At 31.8% G+C, this 15,021-nt stretch overlaps 1 protein-coding gene across 7 annotated transcripts in view; it reads right to left on the bottom strand.

Annotated features, from left to right (window-relative positions):
* The window catches only part of Wdr62 (WD repeat domain 62), a 249,240-nt gene that overhangs the window by 137,258 nt on the left and 96,961 nt on the right, over positions 1-15,021 (bottom strand). For all 7 annotated transcript variants that reach the window (XR_016140837.1, XR_016140838.1, XR_016140839.1 and 4 more), the window contains exons 3-4: positions 9,983-10,074; positions 7,735-7,957 (exon numbers count right to left, since the gene is read on the bottom strand). Coding sequence is in view for 4 of the 7 variants with exons in the window: in XM_089083111.1 (XP_088939237.1) it covers positions 7,735-7,957; positions 9,983-10,074 (315 nt within the window). In the remaining 3 variants the exon portion in view is untranslated. The remainder of the gene's footprint in view (positions 1-7,734; positions 7,958-9,982; positions 10,075-15,021) is intronic.

Genomic DNA, 15,021 nt, shown 5'->3' with positions numbered 1-15,021 from the left:
TATCGAGCGCTTGCGATATTCTCGTATTCCTGCTCATCAAAAGTCGAAGTGTTCTCTTTTTTCTTTGACATACACGAAAATGCGTCGCGAAAATCTACGGTTGCTTAGCAACCCGTGCGTCCGAACGCTTAGCAACACGCGCTGCATATCCGACCCGCGCACTATCACGCGAATATATCTCGTCGCATTTACTACTCGACCGCGCTGTGGCAATCTCAAATTCAGAAAATCTTATCAAAGCCTATCCGAACGACGTTGCGCTGCGAGAGACACTTTGTATGCACTAAATTACTAACTTTTAAATTAGAATAAATCTAATCATTCTATTATAAATTCAACCCAAGCGTCTGCAATTTCTTTTCCGAACCCGGCATCCGACAAGCATTTCCGAGCTCCCGAGCTACGTCCCTGCATCCGTACCGAACATTATCTGACCGCGCAGGGACGTACCGTTACAGAGTTCAAAGAAAATGTACCAGCAAACGCTATCGTCTATTGTCTCATTATACATGACCGCGTGAATATAATCCACTATCCAACATAGTGCGCAAGATGACATAAATTGCAACGTTGGTATATAATAGAGAAAATAAAAATCTACGATACATTGAAATCGATCGCAGTCTTCCTCTCGACAACAGTCATGTCTGTGCCAACGTTCGTAGAGCAAGGTTTCCTTGTTGGAAGATTGAACAGTTTGTCATAAAAGAGTTTGCTGCTCTCAAAGAACGGACCGTTCTCTCCCACTACATTTTCGCAAGCCTTATACCATGACATTTCTTCGCAAGTGCCAACAAGTCTCGCGCACGCTAGGTGATACATCATTATTGCAATGGAACGACGGAACGGTTCCGTACAGCAAAGCTAAGAGTTTGATTACAGTTGATTGAAAGCTATGCAAAAGGTACAAAAGAAGACGACAACGACGGTGCTGTCATATATGTCAAAAGACATGAAAAACGAAAATGGCTGTGAAATTTGCTTCTGGACGATAAGCGAAAGCGCGTGTACATCGAGATCCTGGATGCGGATTACGAAGATGTAGATTCTTTGAATAATCTAGACGCTGATAATACTATGCGATGCGGATATCACTATACTAATTGCGTGTTACAAAATGTATTAAAATTGTTTAATTGGTGATCAGATAACCATGAATAAAATAAATATAATATAATATACGAAATATGTTTTTTATTCCTTTATGATACTTTTATTTCTTTATGTTGACGATTACTCCAATATTCCAATGATTCAATACATGTTTTTTTCCGATGTAATGTTCAATCGATTCATCAATAAACAAGGTATCGTAACGAGATTTATTATACTATGAATATTTTATTTAATTTATAACTTTGTATTTTTTATACGTTTTTACATCTATGTGCTTATGTCTCTGTAGACAAAACAGAACAAGATATAGGAACGAGAACAAAGTTAAAACTCATCGCCCGCGATTATGACAAGGAAGAGATAAAGGAAAACAACACACAAAAAAAATAAATCTTCTCTATTGAAATATAAACGAAACGTCTAACATTTCAGATAAATTCAGGTTACATCCTACAAATTTTCATAGTTAGACCGACTAGATGATCAGTAGACATTCAATCATGCAAGGGTGAAGAGAAAAAAAGATTGCAAGAAAAATTAACGAAGTTAACTGAAATTTTCAAGAACAAATAAATTAGGTAAAAACTTCAAAAATTTTTAATGTGAAAATAAAATAATAAAATAGAAATCAAGAATAATAAAATAGAATATCAAGTTAAAAAAATTAAAAAAATTATTTTTTTTTAAAGACTGAAACTGCCAGCGGAGAAAAAGCCGCAATTAAATGGAGTGATTCCACAGGAACATCCTGAGACATACAGGCATTATTACGAGAAACGACAATGTGCATAAGAGCAATTTACCAAGAAGTGACTTATCGGGAGAAGGAACAACCCTATTGACGTCTCTGTGAAAGTTGTTACTTGGAACGAGACCTAGAAAACGTAGGAATTCATCAGATTTTTGACGAAATGAGAGAGTGGCATACGTTATGTAAAGTTACCGAAGACAATAACTAAAACAACATTGTTTTGAGTGCGGGAAGATATTACTTATATTAACACCGGCGATTCAATGTTGGAATGTGTAGAAGAGTTTATAAATAATGAAAAAACATTTTATTGGTTGGATGAAATTGACGTACTGAACTACGAAAATAATTAGGAGATATTTGTAAAAATGTGTACCATAGGTGTAATAATATAGTTTAAATTAAAGATTTTATATTAAAAAAAAATGTGAATAAAAAAACAGTTTTGCATTTATATTCTATAAAAACATATTCTTCTAAAAATGTGAATAAAAACAGTTTTACACTTAAATCAAAAATATGTTCAAATTGTATAAAAATAAATATATATACAAAATATGTATTTTTTATTCCTTTCCTCGCCATAAAAAATAATTATCCAAAAAAATAATCGTAAGACTAAGATTCGTAATAAGAGAGAGATAATAGATATAGAGAGAGTCGCAACGGGGAAGAGAGAGACAGTAGGTAAAGAAAAAGAGAATGATACGAGAACATAACAATGGCGCGGCGGCGGCGGCGGTGGCGGCGGCGACAGTGGCAGCGGCGGCGGCGGCGGCGACAGCGGCAGCGGCAGCGGCGGCGGCAGCGGGCAGCGGTGACGACGAGCCCTCTCGCACGCGTCATTGTCATCGCTCCGTCGCAACACGATATCATCAGCAATTTTCCATTTAAATTTTATTTTATAGCAGCCGAATTTATTGATGGTTCTCTTAACATGTCGCGTACAATCGTCAGTGTTTTTTTCTTGTCCCTTGTTTAAACCGGAAGCATCATCATGTATCGACGCTTCACTCAATTTGTTTATTATTATTATTATTATCTAAATTTTATTATTTTATCTTCCTTACTGGGCGACACATTTTAAAAGATCATCAACGAAGCATTCCCCCTTCTCTCTCCTCCCCTGCGCCTACGAGTTCCTCCCGCATACCCGCACCCTCAGAATTCCTGGGTTAGAATCCGCCTAGTATATCTACTGTTGAGGGCCTGAGCCTTTTCGAACGGATAGCTTAAGTCTAATGCGTTAGGTGGGGATTATAAACAATATGTCACCATAGCGATGATCTTGTGGGTACGCGGCTCGAGAAACGTCTATCCTTGGCAATTTTATGACTCTCTGTCGGCGCCAGTGCACTAACAAGGAAATGATCCCGATTGTAAAATTCCAAATGGGATGAGCCATAACTTATTCGAAGGAGGGAGTGTAATAACACGGTAAAATGGTTTATGTGAATGGGCTTTGGTTTCTGAGAAAATTGTAAGTAATTGGGCGCCCGATCAACTGGGGAATAAGTACTGGAACCGTGCACCTTCCTAAAATCCTCCCCTTATCAATAAGATTCGTTTCTTTTTAGAGTCAAGATAGATTAATTCCCCCCACATCTCTAACGAATCGCTAATCTCTATTCGTCGAAAAATCTGAATCTTTTAATTATGGAACTGAAGGCCCATCCCCGCAACTTCGATCATGATATCTTCTCGAAGGGACGCTTCTCGCTCTCTTCTAGTTCCGATCGCGATCGCGAGTAGACGTTTTTTCTTTTTTTTCATGAACTAAAATAAGCTGAATAACCTAAATTATCATTTTCTTTTCGATTCATTATTTCGATATTTCTTTCATCAACTATGGTTATTTATTTACTACGTTTCTTTAATCCGAAACAGAATTCGATTATTAATTAAGACCTCAAGCAATTTATTTCACATCCTCTCACTTCGGGTAATTAATTTCGTGTGGCCTGTGCCACAACGACCATCGTCCAAACCATCGCAGCCTTGAAGTGCCCTGCTGATTTTTCCAAACATCTTGAGATCAGGATTCCACACGCCTTGTATTGTAAATCTGGTACTCATAATCATCGCCTCAGTAAGTCGCATCCATCCTCATTATTATTATTATTATTATCATCATCATTTTGTTGCTTCATTACGGCTTTTATCATTCAATGTATAACATTCTCCTAAATTATCATCCCTACCATCCATTGAGCTTTCTCTTTTTCGAACAACCACATTCACATCTTGTTTATTTTATAAATGTCTTTTATTATTATTATTATTATTATTATTATTATCATCATTATTGTAGCATTCGGGTACGGTCCTAAATATTTTAGAGTAGAGTCTTATCTCTAACTGCCATGCCCGAAGACCTCCGCACTTATGTAACAACCACGAAATAATCCACTCACAACACTATTCTACATTCGATTAATTACCGAGCGCCATACTCGTTATGCCGTTAAGTAATTACCAGTGTCATTTCTTCTTTCTTATATTTGTATTTTACTCGTATTTGCATTTGTATTTTTATTCCATTTTATTTTATTATTGTAATTTCATATTCGAACTAATTAATTAAATGTAAATTAAATATTAAATTTATGTGTCATTTTCAACAATCCCTTCCCCGTTCGCGCTCATTCCTCGCATCATCGAGATCGCATGAAGTCTTTCGCTGGTTAAAGGAATTAAATTTCCTGATCAAAAAATGATCGATGGAACATACGTATACAGCGTCATAGTGTTTCTTAACATTAATCTAACTCTAGACATATGCAGTGCGTTTCGACTCGAAGGGTTACGATTCTATACTTGACCCTCAAGAAAGCATCTGTGCCGTCCTTCCGAGCCCATCTGTACTCCATTTATCTCTAAATTTCTTAATTTGTTTTGGACTAGACATAATATTATTAAGATATAAAATATCTTAAAAAAAAACTTTATTTTATTTTCTAATTCCAAGAAGCATGTTAGGGTTTGCAAAAATTGAAAATATTTTATTTTGTGTCTAATGTGTAATACGAACATATATAGCGCCACACTATTTAGTGATGAGAAGCGAGCAAGAATAGAGTAGCACATTCGAACGCACAATTAACGTGCGCTATGTTTAAATGCTCTAATATATTTTTTCATGACATATATACCATATAGTACATATCTATGATTATACAGTATTCATAACTAATGTTAGTAAAAAAATTTATTTTAACTATTTTTTTCGAATAAGATGTGATGAGCTTCTAAAGATTCTAGAATAAAGACTAAGATATTTGTAGGTTTGTGTCTGTGAGAATTTTTTTAATTAATTTGGCATGAGCTACAAAATATTAAAATTTGAAACAATTTGACTAAGAGCCATTTTCCAAGATTTGTACGGAGTTCTTTGACAGGAAATTCTTTAACGCGAAATTAAGAGATGTGTTAATATAAGAGATAAACTGCTTGAGGTAATTCGCTTCGAAGAGGCGGTAATAACTAATATTGAATTAATATGTAGTGCACACACATCATTATCATTCTCATAATCTATTATTACGATCGAGTAAAAATCCGCTTGTTGCAACCCGTCTTTTCTTCCCAAAAGACGGGTTGCAACAAGCGGATCTTATTTCCTATCAATAAATTGTTGTTAGCAACTTTGAGTGAGAGAACTACGGAACAGTTGCGATCGATATGAATATCTTTATCATTTTCTTGTACTCGCTTTGTTAATAAAATTCGTTCGTTTTGTAAAATAGTTTTACTCATTTCACAAGTAAGCGTGTGCAAAAAAATATTTAGTTTTTCACAAAAAAAAAAATAAAATCGATTTAATTTTTTTTTTTGTGAAAAACTAAATATTTTTTATAAGTATATAGCATATAAGTATATAGCAAATTAAGTTTGTTATTATATTGTTATTTTAAGCATTATTAAAATACTCGGTGAAGCATCAAATTATTACTGTTATTAAATTGAGTATAATGTATAATAGAAAAAAATTATATAAGTAAATAAAACTATTAAAACGAATATATAAAATTTTGATTCCTTTATTAATATTGACATTATTAATACTTCCACAACTATATATATATTGTTATAAATCTATATATCTATATCTTTCACACTTTCACATCTATTCACTTGCATTTAAACATATTCATACATAAGCGCGCATTATAAGCATTTAAAGATTGCTCAACAAACATGTTCAACAAATATTCATTAATAATATATATTTGTTAATTTTATTAAAAAAGATGTGATATCAGTACAAAATTATCATTTTACAGAAAGATAAAAAATGATGCTAAATATGCACACTCTAGTTTAAAGAAAGAATCTTATTAATCTTTTTTTTAATTTATAGATTTAAACGATGTGACTCACACATCGTTTAAATCTATAAATTAAAAAAAATTGTATAATGTAAATGTTTTAATTTCCAAATAACAAGAAATAATGAGATAAAAAAGATAGCACCAACTAATAATTTTGATATTAAAATAAATATTTATCTATCGTATAAACATATAATGTTGTAAACTTAGCTGTATAAGATTAAAATTGCGGTATGTAACATTTCAGCGCCGCTCGATCGGCGATACGACAGGCTATTTTTCACGAACGATCTATACGTATTTGAGATGAAATGTTTTTACTTATGCGTGCTGATCTATACAAATTTTTCTGATCCAAAAAACTGTTGTTTATGTTCAAATTGGTTTTCGATAGAGATTTTCTAATAGAAACTTACAGACTCATAATCGGAGAGATAATTTTGTCAGTCATAATACAAAATATGGATAGAAATAGTTCTATTAAAGCAGATTGAATGAAAAAATGATATCCGAAAATGATCGAACAAGAGACTATAACTACAAACACAAGGAAAAGGAATGGAAAAGAAATGGAAAAGGAATGAAAAAGGAATGGAAAAGGAAAATGTCTACAGAAGATTTATATGGTCATGGAATAGCAGATTAAAGAGCATAATGAAATTATTTCTTCTGAAGAAGTTATATAAACTTAAAATTTTAAATGCGTTTTTTTTTCAAACCACTTTTTTTGAATTGGTTGACATGAGTTCTTAAAAATTGAAGCGGTCGCTTTCAATTTTTAATAATACATTTTAAAATTGTTTTGTCATTCAATCGTAACTTTTTTTTATTTTTTAATCGTTTTTATTTTACGGATAAAAAAAGAACAAAATTTTTATCAGAAAATCAACTTTAGAGGATTGCCATTTTATTGAAAATTATTATTTTTAAAAAAGTCACAAACAATAGCGACATCATTTAAAAATAACTAAAATCATTTATTTCAGAGGTCTATGAAAAGAGTTATTATGTCAACAATGAAAGAGGATTATTAAAGATTTTCATTGCAATATATTTCAACCAAAAATTAATATTTTAAACTCATTTTTTTAAAATATATTCTATAAAATGTAAATTTTAGTTTCTACCAAAATAAATTATGAGCAGTACGCTAAAGATAATTATATTTTTTTATATCTTCCCTTAATGCAACTTGCACATCAAGTTTTTGCGTCAATTTGCTCTTTGGACAGTTTCTTACAATTTAGAATTAAAAACAGAATCCACAGCAAAATAATACAATTATATGTACATATGTTCAATAGTTATATTAAATTTTATTGATAACTCGACGTTTTTGATACCAAATATTTTATAAAGATATTGTTTTATACATCATATACTTGATGTTTTTTTATATTTTTTGAAAAGATAATTTTAATATCTTTCTTACACATATAAGAAAGATGCGAGTAGTTAAAAGTGGAAAACGAATATATAAAACGAATATATAAAATGAAATACATAAAATGAAAAGTTATCGCGAACATTACTTACCACGCAGTTAATACCATATTTGTGTCCTGGAAATTCTGCGATTTGCACGGCATTCTGCGGATCAGAAATATCCCATACACGGACGTTCGGCATATGACCGCATTCACCTGTGGTCAAAAATTTACCGTCCCCAGCGAGTGCCAATGAAGTCACAGTCTTACGGCAAGCATTTAAAACATGTGCTTGACTATTTCGCCGTGGATTAAATAGAACGACAGTGCAACTGCAAAAAAACAATATTTATCTATGAAATACAATTGACTAAGATATTTTCTACATAAAATAAAATCTAAAAGAAATAAGAGATCTAATACAAATAAGAAAATTCATAGTTATATATGAGATATGATGAGATCCTGGCATCTATTTGAATTTATTAAATAAATTCAAGAAATCATTTCTAGGCCTTCATTCGTGATTACATGCTACTTTATTTATGGTCTAAAAATATGGCAACTAAAAACGATGTATTATGCCTTAGTTTAATTTTATTTTAATAACAATTAAATTGATCTAGATTGATCTAGATTCGATTTCTGATTGAGATAATATTTTTCACAATAAAATTTCTTGCGAGCATTAATTATTAATATATAAAATAAAAGAGAATTATATAAAGTCTGAAATAAATAAAACAATGTGAATTTAAAATGTGATTTTAAAATAGATTAAAATTAATTAATTAAGAACATCTTTTAAATTTATTTTAGAGTTTAGATTTTAGAGACAATTAGTTTTAGAGACAAGATTTGTCTGTGCTATGGACACAATGTGAATGTTACCAAATTAACTAACTCAATTGTATGGTTCATTATTTTCGTCAAAATTATTAATCACATTGGCAATGATTTTTTAATTATTATCAACTTCATATATGTAATCTTTATTTTATACTGACAGACAATATGTATATAGACAAGTATGTATATGTATGCATTTGTCAAATGTAATAGAGTCTATATTTATTATATACGTCGAAATTTATTTATCGTATAGTTTTAGTTTTACTAGGTCGCAGATGCTGTAAGTCTATTTGCACGACCTAGTATATATCTGCTTCGCACGGCCCCGAACAAGTTTCTATACACAAGAGAGATTCGCTGAGAACGAAGAAACGATTAAATCGCACTCTCACGCAGCTTATCGGCGTCTTTTAGAAATCTTTCCATATAACATTAAGATATTATGGAACTTATTATAATGATAGTGATCTACTTGTCTCTTTTTGTAACAATAAAAGTGTGATAAATATTTTTATTTAAATATTTTCTTAAATTAAAATTATCTCGTATCATTGTTAATGATTTTTGTATAATATTTGTTATAAATAGATAAATTCATATCACTCATACAAAATCATTGTTGGAATGCTATATTAGAACATATTAAAATAATAAAGTTTTTAAATAGTTAAATAATATATATAAAACAAGTTTTCGAAATAAAATTAGAAAACAAAAATATAATAAACATTAATAAATAAATAGAACAAAACTAGTTGCTTGATTATTTTTAAAACAGTATTGGTGTAAAAAATAAGGGTATTATATATAAAAAAGCAATTACTTATAAGAAAAGCATTCTTTCATATTCAATGAGAATAAATAAATATTTAGCAATTTGAAAAAAATTGCATATATGAACATAGAAAAATTATTAAAAATCACAAAAAGTTGGGGAAAATTATTAAAAATCTGAAATATAGATATTTTTATATTAAACAATAATATTAAACTTGATGATAACAATATGCAACAAATAATCAACGCTACTAATTAACAAGTACTACGAGCATACAAATAATATAATATAAATATGATATATAATATTATGTTTATCAAATTTCGTATACTAAATTAATAATTATATTGTCACTATTACTTAAGTAAATATTTAGAAATTTTTTTTAATAAGTAAAATCGTATAAGATTCTTATAATGGAAACTTATGAATCGTGAATATGTGAAACATGATATTTGTAAGTATAAAAGACAAAATTATAAATTCTGAGAAGAAAATAGTTATTACAATTTTATAAATTTATTATGTCATTAAATTATAAAAATTAATTATAAATTTATTATGTCATTGGATTCATAAAAAATCTTGTTATGCTCTTTCGTTTCGCCATCGTATTAAATATTTAACATCTTTTAAATATTTAATATCTGTATTAATTTATATTAAAAATGAAACTTATTATATTCCACTTATTAAAAGAATTAATTAAAAAAAAGTCAAAACTTACCCAGCTGGATAAGCAACCAACTCGCTAATTATGTCGCAATCAAGAGCTGCGTTGTTGGATACAGTTACACCCAGCACTCGTTCTAACTTGATCTGAAATATATTATATATCTCATTTGACTTATAAATTTATTTATTGTTATAAAGTATTAAAATTCGTTTTATTTTAAAAAATATAATAATTAATAAGTATAATAAGAAATTTAATATAGTAGTTTCACGATTTAATTTATTACTTTCAAAATTTGACTTCGAAAAAAAAAGAATAGCGCTACATATTTCAAGATATATTATTATGAAATCCACTTGTCATTATCTCCCCATATATAGCGAAATAAAAGGTCATTCGCTGCAAACACGTCATGTTTGATGACAATGGAGGTGTGAAGTTACCATGAACCATTTACGAATTTCTGTATCATTGCGCTTATTAAAAGTTTGTTTGTTTTTTCTAAACGAAATCTCTCTTATTTTGCGTGTGAGTATGTGAAAGTGTTCGCCGAGCGAGAGATTAACGCGAGCGCAACGTTTGAGATAGATAGCATGTCGAAGCAACAAGCGGCTCTTGTAGGAGAAAGAGACTATATACATTTGTTAGAGAATATCGAAAAGCTGGATGATTACAAAAACAAAATTTCAATTGTTCTTTCGATAAGAAAACGCGCTGTGACGATTAAGGAGACGTCTTCATCAAAAGCTAGGCCAGTTCATTAATTTCTTTTATTTACATTTGCTCAGTTTTGAGACTTAAGTTGGGACGTTTTTGTGAACATCCCGTTGCGATGATTTCTAGTGTGATTTAATTTAATAGCACGGGGATATAAATTCATTGTAGCTCTGCGAGTTAGCGCGAGGCTCGTAAGTTAGAGATCGCGGGTTCGAATCCCGATCCCGACCGATAATATCTACAAAGCGACGGCTCTCCTCTATGAAGATCTAGCAAACCGCCTAGAGTCACTCTGCTGAGAAAAATCCTTGTATTGACCGTTCGAGACCGGCGTAAAACTGTAGGTCCCATGTATCCATGTGAACAACACGCGCACCGCAAATATGTGCAGAGATACCCGAACGGCGACGCAAGATGCCAAAAAAACCAGATACTACTATGATCAAATATAAACGAGATTTTTAAATTTAAACTGCGCGGCTTCATCGATTCTGACAAATATTTTTTTGATTAAGTTGGTAGTACTGTCTTTGACATCTGTGTGAAATTTCATGTCATTCTCTTCATTTGTTTAATAGTGAACGCTCGTTTTTGTGAATATCCAAAAGTATTTTTTTCGATTTTTACGATGTGTGATTCTGTTGGGCAAAGAAATTGTATTTTATTTTGTTTGCGGAATGAAATTTCTGCTACTGAACGTTCAGAATGTTGCAGAAGATTTTTGGTGACCAGGCTCTATCAAGACCAAGAGTATTTGACTGATATAAAATGTTGAAAGATGGTCGAGAAAACGAGCCACATCAAAGACGACCAAAAACATCAACTGATGAACAACACGTGAAATCAAGGATTTGATGCTCCAAAATCGTCTATTGACAATTAGAAAACTTGCCGATACTGTAAACATTTCATTTGGATCAATCCAGACCATTTTGAAAGACCATTTGTGCTTGAGAAGAGTCAATCTTGTTTGGTTCCGAAAACACCCAATTTTTTGAAAAAACAGCGTCGCGTTGAAGTGTGTGAAACAATGATTTTTGACTACCAGGACAAGATGAAACGCATGATAACTCGAGATGAAACTTGGATCTATGCGTACGACCCAGAAACAACCGACCAATTGAGCGAATATCGTGCAAAAGGTGAGGCAAAACCAAAAAGATTGCGCCAAAGTCGCTAAAAAATCAAGGTTTTGTTAACAGTTTTCTTCGATTATCGTGGTATGGTGCATTATGAATTCCTTCCGCCGGGTCAAACTGTCAACAAGAAATATTATAATATTTGAGTGTTATGCGTCGTTTGCGTGAAGCTATTCGCCTCAAGAGGCCAGATTTATGGACAGACAACTCATGGTTTTTGCACCACGATAATGCGCCATCTCACACTGCACTGGTTCTTCGTGACCATTTCGCCAAAAACTCGACTCATATTGTTCCACAACCACCGTATTCGCCTCATTTAGCACCGTGTGACTTCTGGCTATTCAATAAACTCAAAAGACCGCTCCGGGGATACCGTTTTGAATCGATTGAGGAGATACAAGCCGAAACGAAGAAAGTATTGAAGGCTATTCCGGAAGAAGAGTTTTCAGAGTGTTTCGAGGATTGGAAAAAGCGTTGGCATAAGTGTATTGCATCGAGAGGGGATTATTTTGAAGGCGACGAATTTGATTTTGAAGAATAAAGATTTTTCACTCTATAACAAAAATCTCGTTTATATTTGATCACAGTAGTATATATATATATATTTTTTTTTAAATCGAGATATTGAAATCCGTATCAAACTTGAAAAATATGTCAATCCGCAAATCGAATTTTATATATATTATATATAAAAATTATATATATATATATATATATATATATATATATATATAAAAATTCATAATTTTCGTTTTTAAAACTCGATTTGCGGATTGACATATTTTTCAAGTTTGATATGGATTTCAATATCTCGATTTTAAAAGAGGATGATCCAATTATCTAATATTTTTCGAAGTTTCTTCTGTAAGGATTCTTTTAAGTTGAAAGAATCATTAATTTTATCCGGAAAATTGTGTTCGTTTAGTTCCATTCTGGGAATGTAGAAATATTTAATATAATTTTGGTTAAATCGTGGTTCCATCGGAACTTGTTAAGGAATGATTACCTTCTTCATCCAAAAGAGGAAAGCAATAAATTCGAATGTTCTAAATTTGAGGAAAATAGATATTGGTTCGTTTTGTGTTTGTTTAGTTTTGAAAATGCTATGTGGAGAGGTTAAGAAGAGAGTTCTTCTTGTTTGAAGATTGAACATTATTCATTAAAAGAGATCGTTCTTTCCCGATTTTTGACTGTTGACCACTTTTCTCGTGGGACTTTAAGCGAAATGCCAGGGCGGAAACTTGGGAAGTCTGAACAGACATTTGGATCTATAGAAGTCCCCCTTCTCTCTTATTCAAGATCCAAGAAGGAAACATAAACTTCAAGTTGAAGATTCAAGAAAGAAAAATTTAAAATGAACGAAAAAAGAAGATGAAATAAGTCCCTGCAGCGGCGCACCTTTTCTTGGAAGGTGCAAGATTGAGAAAATATGGCGACCGTAACCTGTAATAGGGAGTAGAGCAGGAAGCTGTCAGATGTCCTGGAGTTTTCATCGAAGAAAAGTAAGGCTTTTTTCTATGAATAAGTTCCTTAGAAATTGTTGGGATAACAATTTTAAAGAGGAGAGGGCAATGTTATAACCAAGCGGAGATTCATTCGTTGTTGTTCTCCCGTATATAGCAGAATGAAAACCACTTTCTGCCAATTATTTGATGACAAGGGAGGTGTAAAGTTGCATGATATTCATATTTATGGACATTGATTTCTGTATTGCGTTTACTATAATTCGTTTCTTTTTTAAAGAGTCTCTGTTATTTTGCGTGTAAGCACGAATGATTAGGAGAGTGTCGGGCGAGGGATCGTTGATGCGCAACAATATTATTTACAAATATCATAATAAATGTCTAAGGTTTCGTTATAAATTATAAATTAAAAAATATAATTCTCTATTCTATAAAAATGCAAATAAAATAAAAAAGATATACACGGTTAACATTAATATGAAATATTTATACGAAATTAATTTATTAGTAAACTAAATGTAGTTACTAAATTAGAGTTAGAGTTTAATCGGAAACCTTTGCGACGGATGCTTGTACAAGGAGATGCTCTAGCATGCCTGCCCTTTTTAACATCGTCCTGGAAAAGGTAATAAGAGATGCAAATATTAATACTAGAGGAACAATATTTAATAGGTCAACGCAATTGCTAGCTTACGCCTATAGTTAGCAGATCATAATACGCGATGAAAGAAACTCTCAAGTATTACAAAAGCAGCTGCTTGCATGGATCTTAGAATTAATATAGATAAGACAAAATATATGGTGGCTAGCACATCAGAGAGGCGTAAAAATGCACTGCAGCATATTGATATAGAAAATTATACTTTTGAAGTAGTGCAGGATTTCATATACCTAAGAACTCAGATTAACAACCGAAACGATGTGACCAAAGAAGTTAGTAAAAGAATCCTTTAACAAAGCGTCGTCCAACGTCCAGCGTCCAATGTCAGCCATGGCCTGACTAAATTTCAAAAGCACTGATTCGGAAATCGAAAATATTGATGTATAAAATACTGATTCGGCCTATTTTAACATACTCCTTTAAGACATGGACACTTTGCAAAGCCAGCGAGCAAAAGATCGGGGCCTTTGAAAGGAAAATACTGAGAAAAATCTACGGCCCAATCTGTGAAAATGGAATCTATAAACAAAGATACAATCACAAATTATACAGAGAGTATGAGCAACAAAACATAGTATCACATATTTAAGATACAATGACTAGCATGGACTGAGCATGTTACCTGCATAGAAAACACGGAACCTGCGAAGCAGGTTTTTGATGCGAAAATATTAGAGGGGCGCAAAAGCAGATCGAATTTGAGATGGGCGGACTGTATCAAGGAAGACGCAAGAAAGCTGAGAATCCGAGATTGGATGGTGGCGACAACAGATCGTGACGCATGGAAGAGCAGATTTGTGCAGGCCAATACCGGGTTGTAGCACTATTGATAATAATAATAATAATAAAATTAAAATTTAATGAGCTGTCATAAAAGGACAATTCAGATTTTTCACAGATCAATTTGATGCATAGATTTGCGAATCAAACTGTTTGGATTAATATCTAAGAACTATGACGCTGTGACGTACGTTCACTGATCCGCTTTAAGGACAGAGAATTTAATCTCTATAACTTAAGATATTATATCTGCGATATTTTGGTTAACAGGATTAAGTAAAGTTTTTAAATCAATAAATAAAAGGTAAATAAAAAATTCGAGTATTT

This window comes from Pogonomyrmex barbatus, unplaced genomic scaffold (genome assembly GCF_055798465.1).
Source record: "Pogonomyrmex barbatus isolate J1 unplaced genomic scaffold, ASM5579846v1 scaffold7, whole genome shotgun sequence".
NCBI lineage: Eukaryota > Metazoa > Arthropoda > Insecta > Hymenoptera > Formicidae > Pogonomyrmex > Pogonomyrmex barbatus.
The sequence above is the reverse complement of the archived record's forward strand: the minus strand, read 5'-3'. Positions and strand labels throughout refer to the sequence as shown.